Source organism: Oenanthe melanoleuca, chromosome 20, assembly GCF_029582105.1.
Source record: "Oenanthe melanoleuca isolate GR-GAL-2019-014 chromosome 20, OMel1.0, whole genome shotgun sequence".
NCBI lineage: Eukaryota > Metazoa > Chordata > Aves > Passeriformes > Muscicapidae > Oenanthe > Oenanthe melanoleuca.
In genome coordinates, this window is record NC_079353.1 from 12,250,218 (window position 1) to 12,269,272 (window position 19,055).

The 19,055-nt window shown below is 49.9% G+C and overlaps 1 protein-coding gene across 1 annotated transcript in view; it reads left to right on the forward strand.

The window, feature by feature from the left end:
• Positions 1 to 19,055, forward strand: part of TOX2 (TOX high mobility group box family member 2) — a 149,230-nt gene that overhangs the window by 117,580 nt on the left and 12,595 nt on the right. Inside the window, exons 4-5 of the mRNA XM_056507652.1 lie at positions 4,992 to 5,231; positions 10,700 to 10,927. Coding sequence (XP_056363627.1) covers positions 4,992 to 5,231; positions 10,700 to 10,927 — 468 coding nt within the window. The remainder of the gene's footprint in view (positions 1 to 4,991; positions 5,232 to 10,699; positions 10,928 to 19,055) is intronic.

The following is a 19,055-nucleotide window of genomic DNA, read 5'->3' on the forward strand; positions in this document are numbered from 1 at the left end:
CACAGAATCCTGGAAAGGATTGGGTTGGAAGGGGCATTAATGACATCTCATTCCATCCCCCTGCCATAGGCAGGGACACCTCCCACTGTCCCAGGCTGCTCCAAGCCCTGTCCAGCCTGGCCTTGGACACTCAGGGATGCAGGGGCAGCCACAGCTGCTCTGGCACCCTGTGCCAGTATTTAACACCCTCATCATAAAACATTCTTCCATATATCTACTCTGCATCCTCTCTCTTTTAGTCCCTTTATCCTGTCAGAACAGGCCCTGCTAAAAAGCCTGTCCCATCTTTCTGAATCTCCTTGAGGCACTGGAAGGGGCTCTCAGGTCTCCCTGGACCCTTCTCCAGGTGAGCACCCCCAGCTTTCCCAGCCTCAGTGACCCAGGTGCTGCAGCCTTTGGAGCATCTCCATGGCTTCTGGACCCTCCCCAGCAGCTCCACATCCTTGTGAGGTTGGGAACCCCCAGGCTGGGGCAGCTCTGCAGGTGGGGTCTGACCTGAGCAGGGCAGAATCTCCCTGTCCTGCTGCCTGGGCTGCCTGTGCACATCCCCAGGTCATGTCCAGCTCTCACCCACCAGCACCCCAGGGTCCTTCTCCCCAAGGAAGCCTGGTGTCCTCATGGGCTGTGCTGGCACGTGGAGTGATGCCCCTCAGTGGGGTTAAACCCAGCTGCCCATCCTGCTCATCTTGGCCTTTTGCACATCCCACTTTAGCTAAGGGGATGCAGTGCAGTGCTGTGTGGCAAACTCCAGCCTAACTTCTCCTTTTGCTGCTGCTGGGCATGGATCCCAGCCAGGGCTGGAGCACTTGGAGCATCACTGCCCAGGGGAGAAACACAGAACCTCTGAGTTTGTGCTGCTGCCACCAGAGCATGGGGTTTGTCTGACAGCAAGGAAGGTGAGAGGAGGAGAAAAATGCCATGGAAAGCAAAGGCAGAAGGTGGTTTTAGGGGTGGGACCTGCCTGAAGGCTGCAGCTGGGGGTTGGGATTTAGCAGGAGGCCATGCCCTGCCAGACCCTGGGACCTGAGCCCCTCTCTGCTGGCTGCTGCTCTAGCCCATTCTGCTGGAAAGAGCTGCTTTTTGCATTAGAATTTTGGGGAATGCTTCAGTTGAAGCTGGGCTTGACATTTCAAACATGATCTGTGTTAGCAGAGCACCCCAGTCCCTGACCAGGCTCTTCCTCATGGATTTGTCACTCCCTGTATTCCCCTTCTCCCCAAAACAGGGAATGTGGACCATGTGCTCTTTGTCAGCCTGCTTTTCTCTCCTACTCTGGATTAGCTGGAGCATTTATGGGCCTGATATGCATATTCATTAAAAGAATTGAAATATTGTGGGGAAAAAAGAAGCTGCCTTTGAGTTAGCACAGCCTTTGGGAATCTGCTAAGTAAGATGCACTTAATTACTTTAGCAATGACTACATAACATTGCACTCTGGGCTTCCTCTGAGATGCAGAACATCTTTTCAGCACAGGCTGCAAACCCCTCCTGAGCCTTTTGCAGCACCTCGTGGAGATGTTGTGCTGGATTCCCGGGATGGAGAGGGGCTCTGCCCGCAGCCCCTGTCCTGGGGAGGGAGCTGGTCACGTTTGGAGGGTGCTTGTTTAGCTCCACGTGTGTTCCCACCGGGTTCTGTGGCTCTGCTGAGTGCTCTGGGGTGGAGAAAGGCGTGGACAGCCCCACTGAGCCAGGGCTGCATCCATCCCACAGCACCAGCTTGTTTTCTGTCACACAGGGAATGCTGCATTCATTATCTCCTCTCACTTTGGTTTGTCGTGATCACAATTTCATTCATCATTTACTTGCCTAATTAGGCCATTTGCTGCAGGGAATCATCTCAAAATCCTGCTCCTGGCTCTCCCTCTTTCCTTGGGTCTTTTTTTGGGGGGGTATCACCTGCTTTGGGTGCCCCTGAAGTAGCTCAGTGTCAGCAGGATCCTGCAGTGGGAAGCAGGAATAACCTTTCCCTGGCTGGAGTGAGAGCCATCCTCACCCTTAATCCTATTTGGGTTTGCACACAAACAACTCACCTTCATTTTCACTCCAAGTATTTTACAGCTGGAAAACTCAAGTGGCTTTTCCACCTCTCCTGGGGACACCAGGAGTGATGGGAAGGTGGCAGCCTGGTGTGTTGCTTCCAAAATTGCCTTTAAAAAAAAACAAAACAGGGAAGTGGAGAGAAATGCAAATGTGTGGCTGGTCATCAGGCTGCATGTGAGGAGCTGTGCATGTCCTGCAGGACCTCCTGGGCTGGGGAGAAGAGAGGGAGATGTGGGAGAGGGAGAGAAAAACCAACAGTTCTCAACTAAAACCACTTTTTTATCAACAATTGCAGATTACTTCGGGTTGGGAGGGACATTTAGGTGCCACCCCTGCCATGGCAGGGACACTTTCCACTGTCCCAGGTGCTCCAAGCCCACCCAGCCTGGCCTTGGGCACTGCCAGGGATCCAGGGGCAGCCACAGCTGCTCTGGAAAATCTGTGCCAGTGTTTTACCACCTCCATTGTAAAAAATTTCTACCTTATACCTAACCTAAATCAACCTTCTTTTAGTTTAAAACCATTCTCCCTTGTCCTATCACCACAGGCATTAATTAAAAGTCTGTCCCATCCTTTTTATGGGGTCCCTTTAATGATGTCAAGAAATTGGGAGGAGGCATCTGGGCTCAGATATCCTTGGAGAAGAACCTCCCAGGAAAAATGCTGTGTCTGTGCTACTTAAAAGGGTTCTGTGATGGGGTTGTTATTGAGCATGGGGCTTCTGGAGGGGTTCTCTGAGCCAGGCTCAGGCTCCTGGCTTTTTCTACAAATTTTCAGAGGCATTTACAGCATGTGGCCCATATCCATAATTGCACTCCTGGACTTGTTCTGCTCTGATGCATAAATAACATGCACTGTAAAGAAAAAGTGTGTGATTACATATTTAATGGATAAACTGAGCCGTTGTGGTCCATTGGCCACATAATAAAAATTTCACAAAAATTGTCTTAATACAGTATTTCCTCAGGAGACTACTGTGGCTGAAATGTGAGCAAGCTATTTTAAATTTTAGAATTTTTTAAGCCACATCTCATAGCCTTTCCCATTTCTCCAAAACCCGTCTTCTAAATTTTCCCTTCATTTAAATTTAAAATAAGGACAATAAATTATTCTTTTCCTTAGCAGCTGGCAGATCTTCTCCAACAAGAAAAGTCTGGATTACAGTGACAAAACCCAAGACAAATGTACTTTTTTTTTGGCTGGAATTTGGGAATGGCTGGCTGCTCAGCAGATGGGTGCTGTGTCCCCACTTTGCATGGTCCCTGTCACACCCATGACTTCTGAAAATTCAGTTTAAATGTGAAAATTGCCTCTCTGTGCTGCCCAAGCCTGGTGTCCACCCCCATGGCTGCATCATCCTCTGTGTCTTTGTGACCAGGACAGGCCAGAGCTCTGCAGTGAGACACACAATAAGGTTTCAAGGGTACATCATAAGGTTTTAAGGGCACACAGAACTTGCCACAGTTAATCTCTATGCCCCTGACCAAAGGGGGCTTAACCACAGCTAAGCCCCTTTGCCTCTTAGCAAAGCCAGCCCTGCTGCCTCCTTGACACCCCCAAAGCCAAGGGCAGCACCCCAGTGTGGCCCCTCAGTGTTGAAAGCTGGAATATATTTAATTCCTGTGAGTTAAATCCCTTCACAATTAGGACAGGGAAAGCTGTTTGCCTGACACTGGAGAGTCCAAAGCAGAGCAGAACGTTCTGTGGTGTAAAGCTCTTGATTCCTGACCTGCAAGCATAAATCTGGGTTTGTGTTTGGATTTGTGTCCTCTGAAGCCTGTGGAGCCCTCACAGGTCTTCCCTGGGTTCTGTGTGTGCTGATGGAGCTGGCAAAGCTCTCCTGGTAACCAGGGATTGCACCTCAGTGGGCTGATCAGGAGCTCAAGTCTTTAAACTCGTGTTAGCATTAATCAGATTAATGTAAAAGGGAAAAAGTCTGCCAAATGTTTCAGAGAGGGTTTGCCTCCCTCCCACTCCAGGGCTGGATGAGGCTGTGCAGGAGCCCAGCTCTGCTGGATCAGCAAGGGTGGATCCTGGGGGGAAATGGGGTTTCAGGGAAAGTTATTCAAACTGGAAATGGGGTCTTGATGCAGAAAACAGTAGGGTTTGTCCTCATCTCATCTCATCTCATCTCATCTCATCTCATCTCATCTCATCTCATCTCATCTCATCTCATCTCATCTCATCTCATCTCATCTCATCTCATCTCATCTCCTGTTTGCTTCTTAGTGTAGAGGGGCTGGACCTGCTGGCATGAGTCCAGAGCAGGCCATGAAGATGCTCCAAAACTGGGTCCCCCCTGCTCTGGAGCCAGGCTGGGAGAGCTGGGGGTGTTCACCTGCACAAGAGAAGGATCTGGGGAAACATCAGAGCCCCTTCCAGGGCCTCAAGGGGCTCCAGGAGAGCTGGAGAGGGGCTGGGGACAAGAGCCTGGAGTGGCAGGACAAGGGGGAATGGTCTTGAGTTACAGGAGGGTAGGTTTAGATGGGATATTAGGAAGAAATTCTTGCTTGTGAGAGTGTTGGGGCTCAGAGCAGCTGTGGCTGCCCCTGCATCCCTGGAAGTGTCCAAGGCCAGGTTGGATGAAGTTGGAGCTGCTGATTTCTCCATAAATTGCTTGCTTATGAACCTTTTTATCAGACCCCCTGTAGGTGCCAGCCACCAGCAGGCCCTGAGGCAGTCAGGGGCACCTTCTGAGCCTGACATACAAAGCTGATGTAGCACCTCTCTGTCGGGCTGTGGGCACAGAAATGGGTGCACAGTGTTCAGCCCTTGCCTCGTTCGGCAGCGAGCTCAGGGAAGACTTGCATGACAATTTAAATAATTAATCAGTCTTGAGATTTGGCTGCATGGCCAATAAATAAATAAATAAATGAATAAATAAATAAATGAATAAATAAGTAGATAGATAAATGGGTTTAGTGGTGACCAGTGCTCTCCCCCCCCCCCAGATCCAGGAGATGGTGCACTCGGACGCCGCGCCCTACGAGTCCAACCGCCAAGTGCCGCTGCTGAACCGGCCCGGCATGCTGGGCGGCCCCATGGGCGCCCTCAGCCAGTCCCAGCTCATCTCCCAGATGGGGATCCGCGCTGGGGTCGCCCACGGCTCCCCCTCACCCCCAGGAAGCAAGTCTGCCACCCCATCTCCCTCCAGCTCCACGCAGGAGGAGGACACCGAGTCGCATTACAAGGTAGGTGCGGTCGCGCCGGCTGCTTGTCAGGAGGGATGAGTCCTGCTCAGTGAAAACACAGGCTGGTAGGATGGGTAAAAGTTTCACTGATGTGTATGTATAGCAGGGAAGGTCTTTGAATGTAGAATCTGAAGAAGGAATAGAAATGATAGCAGGTTTTGATGTAGAAGAAAAGAATTGCTGAGCCAGTCTTACTGGGTAACTAAATGTCCTGGTGTGAAGGACAGGTGTCTGCCAATAAAGGCAGGAGCTTCTCTTTGAAAGGGAGAATGTAAACCCCCTTCCTCTAAATTATTATTGTAATTTTGAAATTAAGGAGGTCTCAAGTAAAGATATGGGAATTAGGAATAACAGTTCTTTACTAGGAAAATTAAAATAGCAATGCAGTATTACACAGAACAATCCCAAACCCTGCCAGAGTCAGAATCCAAGCTGACACCCGTCAGTCAGTCAGGGTGTTGGCACAGTCCCATTCAATGGTGGCTGCATCCTCCTGCAGTGGCAGATGTGGTTCAGCTGGAGCAGTGCTCCTGGAGAAGGGGCAGTTTCCTCTGAAGCTCCAGGGATGATGTGCAAAGGTCTGGCTTTCCTCTGGAATCCAGTGGAAAGAAGGTTCCTTGGTGTCCCAAATGTCAGTTTTTATCTGGGTAGGAAAGGCTTGGCTCCTCCCCTGGCTGGAGCATCTCCCAGTGGGATGATGGAATTTTATCAGTCATGCCCTGGGACTCAATGGGCCAGCAGCAGATGATATCTTCCTGGAGGGAGGATGGGCTGTGGGAAAGATAAAGATGATTGCCCAGCTGGTTTAAAGATGGCCCATTAGCAGATAATATGTGCCAGGAGATCAGGGTCACTGCCACACCTGATTTAACAGATGGGGACAGAATTCACATTTCTGGCCACATCCTGTATTGCAACCCAAAACACTAAAATGGCAAAGATTATGTTATATATTACTATGTGAGTTAGAAGGGGTTTTTATGGCTCAGAGCAAAGGATAAATCCAGAAACAGAAGATGTTTTTACCAAGCAAAAAGATTTCACAGGCAAGCAAGAATGCTGATGTTGGAGGTAGGAAACAGGTCTCAGAATTTTCCACTGCAAGAAAACTGAAAAACAACTTTTAGCTTAAACTGTAATGTACTAACTTTTAGTGACTGGAGAATAGTAACATGAATGGGGTAATGTTAGTAGTGATGAGAGGCTGTAGGTAATAGTAAGGGTATTGATTGGCTGTTATGTATTAAAAGTATATAATGCATTGTAGCCAGAACTAGAGTGGCTTCAGACAAGCCTGTAGCTGTGGCTGACACTGTAGGCTGGGCTCTGTCACCCAGACCCCTGAATTGCTGTATCATCTGGATACAATAAACAGCATTTTAAGGGCCATCTGGAGTCCCACATCCCTCGTTTCAGCTCTTACAACAGACTTCTGGTCTTATTTTTACATTTGTAGTGGGAGATTTCCCAAGGATGAGGCACTGTTCCCAGCCTAGGGTGAGGTCCAGCAGGGCAGGCTGGCACTCACACAGCAGCTTTGGAGATCAGAGCTGTTCTTCTGCCTCCACGTTTCACCAGGTCCATCAGGCTACAGGATTTCCTGGGGTGATGATTGTGATGAGCAAAGCAGCTTCAGGGCTAAAAGTCTGCAAGTGCTTGGAGCTAAATTAGATTTCTGGTGATGGGTAGAGGAGACTGAAACAGGGAAGGAAAATAACTCATGGTGGGATTTAACTGAGCTCATTGGACGTGGCTTGCCAAGGAAAACAAACAGGAATTAAAAGTCTTCTGCCTTTTAGTACACCAGGGTGGTGTTTTAAGTAGTCAGCAGTGTCCTAAATGGTCTCTGCAGCCAACACAACTGCTGCTGAGTGTGACACCAACAAATCCAGGGGATTCCTGGGGGTTTGGGCACATCTTGGTTGTTTTTCATTTCTCTCCAAATGCACCAGGAAAGCCAAACAACACGTGCTGTGCTCCAGGAATTGGTGGCTGTTGTTTGCAGTGCCTCTGTGCCTGCAGGTGCATTGCTGGGCTCCCTGGGGACTGTGATTAAAGCCTTCCATGGAACACCTTCTGTGGAAGGTGCTGACCCAAGGCACTTGTCCCACCCAAACAGATTGTTGTAACAGGGTTTGAAAGTATAACCAGAGCAGCAAACAGGGCACAGGCTGGAAAACTAGGAAAGTGCTAGGACTGAGCAAAGACCTGTCCCTCTTCATGGAAATCTAGGAAAATGGATTCCCATCAATCCTGTTGTTTTACATCCATTGTCAGGTTTCACTTCAGATTGGGGCATTTCAAAGCAAAGTGCTCATTTGGGTGAAAACACAGCTTCAGTGGATAAATCTGTAAAAAGAAGGGATACACAAGGTTAGAAACAAATGGGATTGTTCAAACTCTGTGGTTCCATGTTCAGGGGACACTGTGGGAGGGGTTGTGCTGCTGGATCCCACAGCCTGTGTCACAAAGCTCCAGGCAATGACCTGAGAGCTGAAATCTTTCATGCCAGGAGAAAATGAGCTTCAGTTTAGTGACACACCAGGTTCTGCCTCCACCAGCATCACCTGTCAGCCCCCAGGAGCCCCTGAGGAGGGTTGGATCTGGGGTTGGATCCTTGTTTTCTTGAGCCAGTGGTGCCCATGGGGTAGGAAGAGCTTGGAGATGTCCAGATGATGACAACTTGCAGAGATTAGAGTTTTTCCTAATCCTTAAGGCAATCTCTCTCATTCTTGTGTCCTGTAAACCCCCCAAACAGGTGGGAGTGATGTGTTTGATGGAGGAGATGCTGAGTGTGAGGAAGGCAGCAGACCCACACTGACCTGCAGGTTTCTGTTTGCTTTCTCTATCTGCACAGCTGCTGCCTTCACTCATCAGTCACTTTTTCACAGGCCCATTAAGGGCTTTTCTGCAACAAGTCATCAAAACAACATCTAACAAGCAGAAATTAATCTTGTGAGCAAGAAGGTCACAGGTTTAGGAAATGAGTTTGATGCCAGCAGGTCCTTCAGGTCCTCTGAGCCAGGGGGTTTATGAATTTCAGAGGTCCCTGAGCCTCACTGGTGTATTTACCTGGATTCACTGGTGTATTTACCTGCTTCACTGGTGTAGTTACCTGCTTCATAGCTTGGGGGGAGGGTGCACATGAATGGGAGGGACAGGTGGGTACACCCAGATTCCAGCTGGATTAGTGGTCACTCCCCACAGTTAATAAAATCAAGGTGTCCATGAGGTTTCAGCTCTTCCTGGCTTCAGCCTCTAAGGCACTGGGTTTCTGGGATCACATCATTGCCCCTGTCCCCATGTGCCCCCAACAGACCTGCTGCTGCCTCTCTGGGCAGCTCCAGTGCCATGGGCAGGTGGCCATGCTCTTCATCCCCTTCCCTGAGCCTCCCTGGTCCCTTTGACCACCTTGGGGCTGCAGGTGCTCTGGGCAGCAGAGCTCTGGTCACTGGGGGTTGGCTTTAGCCATTAACATGGTTCAGGTTGCCCAGGACTCTTCTGAGGTCCAAGCCCAGCTGTTGTCTCATCCCAGGTGCATCACACTTGGAAAACCCCATTAATACCAAATCCTGCTCTGCTCCCTGCTGCTGTTTTCCTTAGATCCCATGATCTTTGATCTTTTAGACCTTTGGTGCTGCCTGAGCTGTAAATCCAGCTGGGGCTGTGCTGCTGCTGTCCCAGCTCCCTGGCTTGGTCAGTGGCTGTGTGGAGCAGGTTCCCCATGGCACTTCACTGAATCAAATGGGATCACAGTTAGTTAAAATACCATCACTTCTTAATGGGCTGAAGCCCTGTCATGCATTTTTTTTTCCTCCTAATAAGCTGGCCTTTCACCTCCAGGCCTCCCATTCAAGCCCAATTGGGCAATTTTAAATTAAATGCAATTCCTGTGGTCTCTGTGCTCATTCACTAATGGTCACTGTCTGTTTGACAAATGTCACTGCACTGATACTGAAATTAATGACCAGACAAGAGCTGCAGAGTGGAGAACAGGAACACTGCTGCCCTTTCCCTCCCTGTGCCAGCTGAGGGGAACCCTCTTAAATCCTGGCACTGCCAATGCTCAAATTGACAAGTCCATCAGGAGGGGCTGTTTGTCCCCAGCTCAGCTGGAGGCACAGTTTTCACAAGATCTTGGTGTTTAGAGCAGTTTCTTTCCAGGTAACTCAACAAGCTGTGCAGCTGGTGGTAGTGCTTGAGCTCAGGTGGAGGGGCTGGGGTCCTGTTTGCCCTCAAGGATGCAGAGATCCAGCCAGTGCTTTCATTCTCTGCCATCTGGTGTATTTGGGTTTTCCTTCACCATAAAATAATGGTGATTCCCTTTCACTGGCCACAGGTAATGTGTTGAAAGCTTTGATGGGATCCAAGTGTCTTCCAGGGGTCTTTTCCTTTGTACATCCCATGGAGGCTTCTGCAGTCCCCTGTGTTCATAGAATCATAGAATATCATGAGTTGGACCCCCAGGATGACCCAGGGCAGCTCCTGTTCCTGCACAGACACCCCAAAATCCCACCCTGAGCATCCCTGGCAGTGCTGTGCTGGAGCTCCTGGAGCTCTGGCACTGCCAGCACCTCTTTTCTTAACACACTGCACAGGGCATCCCAAGGGAGACTGATTCAGGATCTTCTTTCCATGCTGCCTTCAGTGAAAGCATCCCTGTTTCCAGCTCCTGTTCCCTGTGCCCTGCTCCCCTGAGTTCCAACACCCACTGGGCACTGAGTGTGGACACAGCCATTCCTGGTCATCCAGCTGCCCCCAGAGCAGTTGGAAGAGTGAACAGCAGGGGCAAACCATTTTATTCGTGTGATTAAAATAGTTCAGTTCCTGGATGTTTGTCTGGTTTGGGGTACATGTATGTTAGCAGGATGGAGCAAATTTGGGATGGCCCTGGTGTGATGTTTAATGGGATGCTGGTGTTGCTTGGTCAGTGCTCACAACCCTCCTGAAATGGGGAGGTGAGGGAGGTCAGGAGCAGCCTGCAAAGGGGCCTTTCTGGGATGGAAATCAGAAACCAAGTTTGGAAAATCCATGGACTGCTAAAGAGATCTAGCTGGGAAACAAGGCATTTGGAGAGGTTCCAGAAGAGGATCTAGGAGTCAGTGAGCTGGGGAGGAGGGTGGGGAAGGAGACTGAGGACTGGAAAGCCCCAGACTGGGAGCAGGGAGAAGGGGATGAACCCAAGCTATGAGCTGGTCTGAGAGGAGGCACCAAAGCAGCCTCAGGCACCCACCAATGATCCAAGAGGCTCCTGGGGGACAAAGAGACTCCCAGGGCTGCTGCCCCCGTCTCATGCTGGGACATCTCCTCATTCCCTCTCTCACCTTGGGAAAACTCCTCATTCCCTTTCTCTCACCTTGGGACATCTCCTCATTCCCTCTCTCTCCTCTCTGGCTCAGCAGCTGTAGCAGGAGCTTGTATCCCACCACTCCCAGCTGACTGCTAAGGTTCATCTCTTGGTTTTGCAGGCTACTGGAGAGAAAAGACCCTCAACAGACCTGGGCAAAAAGCCCAAAAGCCAAAAGAAGAAGAAGAAGAAGGACCCCAATGAGCCCCAGAAGCCTGTGTCAGCCTATGCCCTGTTTTTCAGAGACACACAAGCAGCCATCAAGGGGCAAAACCCCAACGCCACCTTCGGGGACGTGTCCAAAATCGTGGCGTCAATGTGGGACAGTCTGGGGGAAGAGCAGAAGCAGGTGAGTTACTGAGTTATTTATTTTTGTCTTTCAGCTGTTGAAATGTGTATTTCTCCCCAGGCATGGCCAGGGGCTTCCACAGGCTGAAGTGCAGGAACAGAGGCTGTTTTTAGGAGCAGTGCTGTACAAAATTGCTGTTGTGAGGGGAAGAGCAAATTTTTATGACAACTAATTATTCTTGATAAGCTCCTACTCTGCACAGCCATCAGTGGCCTTTCCCTGCTGTGGAGTTTTACAGCTTGAGATGGGAGATGGGTTTGTATTTGCTTATTTACTTACAAGGAGTGACAGCCAACTGGTGAAACACTATTAACTCCCTGTACTGCTGGCTTCAAATCCAACATTCAGGCTTTAAAAGCTTCAGAAGGAGATGTCTGAAGTGGTCTCACAGAGGAAACCTTGCTGCCCCAAAGCTGTCAGCCACTTTCAGTCTGCTTCACACAGAGAGTTCCAGGTCCTGCTTTCCCTCTTTGCTTGCTGCTGAGTCAGTTACAAAAGCCTGTAATTGCTTGTTGCCTGTTGAGAGAACCCCAGGGAGCACTTGCTGGAGCAAGGATGGCTTTTTGTCAGGCAGAGTGAGATCTGACACGGTGTGTGATGTGTCCTGGACCCAAACAGGCTGTAGCTGGGAGCTAAACTTCTCCTGAAGCCTGGCCATTGCTCCAGCTGGGTGTCCATGGCCAGCACTGGAAGCAGCTTCATCAGGGGAGAGAGCAGCAGGGGGGGAAAAAGCCATTTAACTGGGAGTTATATGGGAAATAACCTTTATTTGCACCCCACACTGAGTCAGGAGTAAGAGCAGAGATCTTCAGGGATGAAAGCCCTTTTGCTGTTCCCTTTTCTCCTCTTTGGGTGGATCACTGTAGGATCATGCAGGCAGAAATTCCTCATCTGAAGAGGGGAGGAAGGTCAGGAGGGTGACCCCAACCTGGGATAATGCAGGATGGGAACTGGGTTTGTGCTGTTGGTTCAGGGTGTGGGAGGCTCAGGAATGTGGAAAAGCTTAATGTCACCTCTTTGTCCTGCTTGCATCCCCCCAGCATCTCACTCTGCCCCTCCTTTTCCCCACCAGGCTGCAATTATTGCCCCAGCTTGGGCACTGAAGCCCTGCTGCTGTGACCCTGACTCAGCACAGTGCAGGCTCTCAGCTCTTCATTAGCAGCAGGGATTAAACCAGCCCTTTATCTGCCCTGCTGACTCTCCCTCCTCCTCCTCCCTCCTGAGCTCGCTGCAGCCTCTCCACTCTTTACTCACGCTTTCTAAGTGGCTCCATTCCTCCCTCTGTAATTGATTTAATTAAGTCATTTGTTCCTTGTCTGAATGCTTAAATATTAACTTCCTGGCTTTGTCTCCAGCTGGATTCTTCTCTCCCACAACAGTTACCAGCCTGCCCAGAACTCTGGCTGGAGGACACGATTTCTCTTTGGCTCTGGGACCCTGTGGCTGGTTTGTGTGATGTGGCACGTTCACTCTGGAAGGAGAGTTTATTTAGCCCCTGTTTGCTTTCCTCTGCCAGCATCCCTGGTGAAGCTTTTTTTAGATTCATGAGGCCACTCAATGGAAAAGGGGAAAAGGAAAAGAAAAATTTTAAATGCCTTTAATATGTGAGAACAAGTGCCTGGGCTGTCCTGTAGGTGTTTCCTGCCCAGGATGTGGTGCACACATTCCCTGTGAAGGCAAGCAGGCATTCCAGCTGTTCTCCTGGCACATCTGGAGAGGGGATGGTGTCTGAGCAGCACAGCCACCATCAGTGGCCAAAATCCTGCTGCAGCTGGCCACATGGCTGCAGCAGGCTGTGGGTCAGCAGGATTGTGCTCTGGCAGGGTGGAAAAGCTGGAGAAGGGAAGTGTTTCATCAGGAACAGTGATTTTAGCTTTGTTCACAACAGTTCATGTCCTCACTGCAGAAGGCAGAGAACAGCCTGGAGAAAAGCCAGCACAGAGGTGGCACAGCAGGCAAGCAGGAGGCAAATCTGGGTATTTGGGCTCAATTACAACCAAGGTTTTAGTTAGAGAGCAGCTGCCCTCTTCCTGATTGAGGAAGGGTGGATTTGAGGATCTGCTCTGGAGCTGATCCCACCCTTGGATCCCCAGACCCCAGCCCCAGCATGTAACTGAGCAGTTCTTCACACCACTGGAGTTTCTGCTCCAGAGAAGGTTTTCAAACTTTATCCTGTGCCTTCCAGTGCAGGGTGGGCTGGTCCTGAGGGTGTTTTGGTCCCCACCTAGTGGGAAAGCAGCAGGCAGGGAGCAGCCAGGGAGGGGCTCCAGGAACCCCCAGAGCATTTCATGATTCCCCCACGTGTGAGCAGCCCCTGACATGTCCCTGCTGTGTGTCCATCCCTCCCTGCCAGCTCCATCCTGCACACAGGTGTGTGCTGGACCCCGTGCCAGGGCCAAAGGGCTGAGGGAAGCCCAGTGCTGGTGGCTTGTAGCCATGCCAGCCAGTGCCTCGGGTCCTGTGCCCCCTCCAGAGCCCCACAGACACCCCCTGGAGCATTTCTGCTGGCAGCAGTGACATGCCAGCCCTTTGCCAGGTATCCCTGGCCAGCACACAGAGGGTTAATCCTCTGCCATTTGTGCTGCTAATGATTATATGCACTGTAATATCAAAGCTGGAGCTATTTATTTGCCATTGAGCAGGTGCTGCTGCTCCCACAAAGCAAATTTGCTTTCTCCTCCTGATGAAACAAGGAAAATAAAGGTTGCTCACGTCCCATTTCAGATATGGTTCTTTTTTTTTTCTTGTGCACCAGCTGAAAGACAAACACAGAGGGAAGTAGAATGCATATTATGCAAGAAACCATATAATCTAGCAGCATCTTTGATTTGGCTGCTGCTGTCACAGACATGCATTTCACAGAGAGGCTTTTTTCTCCCCCCTTTCTTTTGTTCTTACTGGTTTATCATTTGTGGCTTTGTCATTTTGTTCCTTCTTCCTCTTCTCTTCTCAGCCTCTTCACAATGAATCTTCATTTTCCCTCTGACACACTTGTATCTAAATTTCCTTATTTCCTGCCTTTTTTTATTTATATCTGTTGCCTGGTGATTTGATCATGCTGTGGAATACAGGATTAGCAATCTCCGTGTCCTTGGGTACTGCTCAAGGACACCTGTTCGCCAAAGCACCGTTTTCTTCCCCATTTTAACCCCTTCCAGCGTGGCTGTAGAACAGGAATAAATAACAATACCTTGACTATCCCCAGCGCTGTTAGCAGGACGTTGTAATCTTCATTCTTTAACAGCTGGCCTGGCCCTTCCTAAGGAGCTTACACGGGAATCTGAAGAATGTGACTCAAAAAAAAAAAGAATACATCCTCTTTGAACTTTGCAAATAGTTTAGCAGCTGTTCCTGTAGAGATAGCTTCGACTTTGCTTCAGAGTGAAATGCTAATTCAGCCATTAGCATCCAATGGGGTACCTGGCAGAGGGATCCTCCTGCAGCTCCAGGTCCCAGCTCCAGAATCCCGTGCCTCGGTGGGAGTTTTTCCCATTAGCAGACCTCAAGCAGTGCTCCCCAGCAAGGTTTCAAAGGGCTGCCTGATTTGACAGAAATTAGAAGAATTTGAGCCTTAGACTGGAGGGAGCTCTGCTAATCCCCGAGGAGGATTTTCCCCTGGCACAGGCAGCCCGGTGCCAGCCTGTGCCACCCACTGCCCCTGCTGCTCCCACAGGGCAGATCTGCTGGAGAGCAGTGACAGCAGCCCTGGTGCCTGTCCTCCCACAGGGGATTCATTTCCTGGGGCTGATGAGCCTGGACACTCTCCTGAGAAGTCACTGGTGGGATCCACTCTGCCAATTTCTGTTCTTCCCTCTGCGAGCACCTCCCTGTCCCTGCAGTGTTTTGGTGAAGAGCAGGCTGGATTGGAGCCAAGCAGGGATGGAGACCACTGAGCTCAGTGCCAAGGTGGCAGTTGCAGAAGTCTCTGGAGGCAGCTTCTTACAAGAGCTAGGCTGGTGTTTCCACCATGGACCCTGGGAATGGAGAGCAGAGCAGCCAAGGAGCCCCTGAGCAATCTGCTGGGTAAACCCTTCCCATCTGAAATGAGCAAAGATTGGGCAAAACCAGCATTTTCAGTTGAGTTTTTGACTCTGGGGACACAAAGGTCCCCAGAGATGAGTTCTTGCTCATGCTTCACCAGGACCAGTTCAGTAATGCTGAGTGACTCCTTGGCCAAATACAAATGGGATTTTCCTACACAAATGCACAGCCTAGAGAGCAGCACAGCTCCAGGGGTAAAGTCACACTCCAGGGGTAAATTACCCAGCAGAATTGCCTGCTCAGCAGAAAGCAATAGATCACCCATTTAATCAGATCCATCTGCTCCTTGAACCTGATCCACCAGCTGCTGACAGGACCCTGCAGGTGTCTGTGATGGCACAGAGGCATCGTGGGCCAGCTGTGAAGTTGTTTTGTGGGAGAGATCCCACAGAACAGCCATGCTACAACCCCAGCTTTGTGCCTGCTGCCAGCACTGCAGCCACAACAGGGTGCACTTCCCTCCTGCAGCCCCAGAACCCTGGCAGGGAGGGCTGGAAGGCTCCAAGCTGTTGCCCTGGCCTGGAAGGAGGTTTCAGCATCTTCTGGGCATCAGGAAAAGCCGTGCACCATAGAGGGATCAAAGCACCTATCCCAAAAAAGGCTTCAGGAAAGGTCTGGTGGAGGGCAGGGTGATGATGGGGAGAATATGAGAGGTCAAATTGCTCTTGACAGCAGCTCCATGAGTGGTGCTTTTCTGCTTGGAGAGCAAGATCACAGGTCTGGGAGGGGAATGGTGTGTGGTTTTCATTGGAGGTTAGGGTTTGGATTTGTCACCCTCCTGTTCCTTTTGGAATCTTCAGTGGCTTGTCCTGGGAATAGGCTTGTGCCCTCACGTGGAGGGAGGGATGACTTCCAGCCCATGAAGGCAGTGGAGAGCAGGAATCTCTCAGGATGCTTTAAACTGGCAATTCCTGCTTCATTACAAGCTCTTCCATTCTTTCTCCAAAGGAATTGCTTCACAGCTTCACTGTCTCCACCTGGATGAAGCAGGAACTCTGCTGAAACCACACAAATAGTTCCCACAGCCAGGGTCTTCCCTGGGGTGTTGACCTCAAGACTTACAATCCAGACCACGGGTTTTACTCTGAAAATGTAGCTTGGGTTAGTTGGTTTTAAAGGTGGGAGGACAGAATAAGTCTTGCCCAGGAAGGGGATACAGAGAGGGAAAGGAGGAAAGGAGGAGCTGGGAAGGAATAAGGATAATGTGTCCATGTTTCCTATTTGCCTTTCCAGTGGCTGTGGTAAGGATGTGTGGAGAGAAGGGTGAATGTGTGGGGAGGATGAACTTTGAGTCATCTTGTGCATAAGCCATAAGTTATGGTGATCTCAAGACAAATCTTGCAGGAAAGTGTATAATAGTTACAAGCAAAACCCTGCAGATTTACAAGCAGAATAAAAACCAAATTTATACATTTGGGAGAAGGAAAAAAAACAGTCATGGAATCATAGAAAGGAGGGCAAGGAAGGACTTAAGAGGTCAACCAGACCATACTGATGCCTGAAGTCAGGATCATCTCTACTTAAGCCATTCCTGATGGATGTGTTCCTAATCTGTTCTTAAACCCTCATGGTGCAGATTACACATCTCCCCAGGCAATGTCTTCCCATGCTTAATTATCCTTCCTGCTCCCAAGGCTTCCCAGTGCTTACCAAACATTTCCCTTGGTGCAATTTAAGCCTATTTTGCCTCTTTTCCTACATGCAGAGGATCACTCCTGAGCTCCTTTGCTACATTGTGGTGGCTCCTCTTGGTTTTTCCTCCTGGAGACTTTTCCTGAATTTCCCATCTCCCTCTTCTTTTAGGGTTTTGAAGCAAAACGTCCCAAACTCCAGCTGGGATTGCAGCAGGGTGTCCTGGTTTGAAGGACAGGTGTCTGCCAAGAAAGGCAGGAGCTTCTCTTTGAAATGGAGAATGTAAACCCCCTGCCTCTAAATTATTACTGTAATTTTGAAATTAAGGGACTCTCAGGCAAAGATATGGGAATTAGGAATAACAGTTCTTTACTAGGAAAATTAAAATAGAAATGCAGTATTACACAGAACAATCCCAACCCTGCCAGAGTCAGAATCCAAGCTGACACCCGTCAGTCAGTCAGGGTGTTGGCACAGTCCCATTCAATGGTGGCTGCATCCTCCTGCAGGGGCAGATGTGGTTCAGCTGGAGCAGTGCTCCTGGAGAAGGTGCAGTTTCCTCTGAAGCTCCAGGGATGATGTGGAAAGGTCTGGCTTTCCTCTGGAATCCAGTGGAAAGAAGGTTGTCTTGGTGTCCCAAATGTCAGTTTTTATCTGGGTAGGAAAGGCTTGGCTGCTCCCCTGGCTGGAGCATCTCCCAGTGGGATGATGGAATTTTATCAGTCATGCCCTGGGACTCACTGGGCCAGCAGCAGATGATATCTTCCTGGAGGGAGGATGGGCTGTGGAAAGATAAAGATGATTGCCCAGCTGGTTTAAAGATGGCCCATTAGCAGATAATATGTGCCAGGAGATCAGGGTCACTGCCCCACCTGGCTGCAGCAGATGGGGACAGAATTCACATTTCTGGTCACATCAACGCAACACACAGAGACATTCCCACCTGGGGTGGGTGCACCCTTTGAATTTTTGGGGGTGAGTTAGAGCTGCTCCCCTCGTTGCCAGGCTGGGGAAGCAGCATTTCAGCTGGAGCAGGGGCTGGGATGCAGTGTTCCAGCAGGGGCTGGGATGCAGAGTTCCCAGCAGGAGCAGGGGCTGGGATGCAGAGTTCCAGCTGGAGCAGGGGCTGGGATGCAGGGCTGGCATGCAGAGGTTACACAGCAGCTCTGGCTGTGGTCGGTGCCGCCGCGACGCGGAGCCGCTCGTGGGCGGCAGCAGGCTCTCGGTAATTGTCTTCTCTAATTAACTTGTTATCAAACAAGAACATTTCATTACAGTACAATTACTGGCTGCTTTGCTGAGACACAGAGGTGTCAGGATTACGATCCCAACATATGCTTCTTACAGCTCTGATTTTTTTTTTTTTTTGTTTTCATAATCACTAACCATTTTTGCTTCCTTTCCCCCCCCTCCCCAACCCACCCACTCACTTAATGACTAATGAATCCTCCTGCTAATGAATAAGGAAAATAAATCAGTGGGCATGGCAGGTTAGGAAGAAAAACATGCAAAATGTTTTGAGGATCCTTAAATCTGATAAATTACTTCAAAATTAAAATCCCTGGGAGGAAATGGGATTTAATTAGAAAGTAACATGGTTTTGTCAATGTTTAAATTAAACTTTTAAAGGTTATAAATGCTACACAGAGGATTTGTGAGGAGCTTTGTTGAGATCCCACGTCAGCGTGGTGATTCCCAGGGGACAGGCAGCTCAGTGTCCTTGATGAAGCCCTGTGTGGGTGCAGGGCAGGACTGCAAAATCCCCAACAGGAGACACTTAGGGATGGTTCCTTACAATGAGGGTGGTGGCACAGGGTGCCCAGAGCAGCTGTGGCTGCCCCTGGATCCCTGGAAGTGTCCAAGACCAGGTTGGGGCTTAGGGCACCCTGGGACAGTGGAAGGTGTCCCTGCCATGGTAGGAGTGGATCAGAATGCTCCCTTCAACCCAAACCACTCTGAGATTCTATGATTAAAAAACCCAAACTGGAATTCTATGATCAAAATCCAACTAATCCACCAGGAATCTTCCAGAACTTCCAGCTCACCTGAGAACCATCAGAGAGCACAGTCCCCAAGCTCACCCCATCCATCACCCTTCCTGGCTGCCCTGCTCGTGGTCAGGCTCCAGCCAGGGCTGGCCCAGGGAGGACAGAGGCAATCCCCTCTCCTTTCAGCAGAATCAGCCCTTGGCTGCCCCTTCCCAGTCCTGCTGCACCACACCCCACCCACCAGCACATCCCAATACCAGGTGCTCTGTAAGAGACAAGAACAGATGAAGAGTGGCATAAAGAAAAGGGTTTAGCAGGAAAAGCAAGTGCTGGGGGATGAAGATAGGCACAGACTTTATTGGTTATTTATTTATTTGCATTTAGGTTTAGGAAGTCTCATTTACCTGTCCTCTCACTGTCCAGAAATTGCAGGTTTTTCTCCAGGCAAGTCTTGCTAATAATTAAAT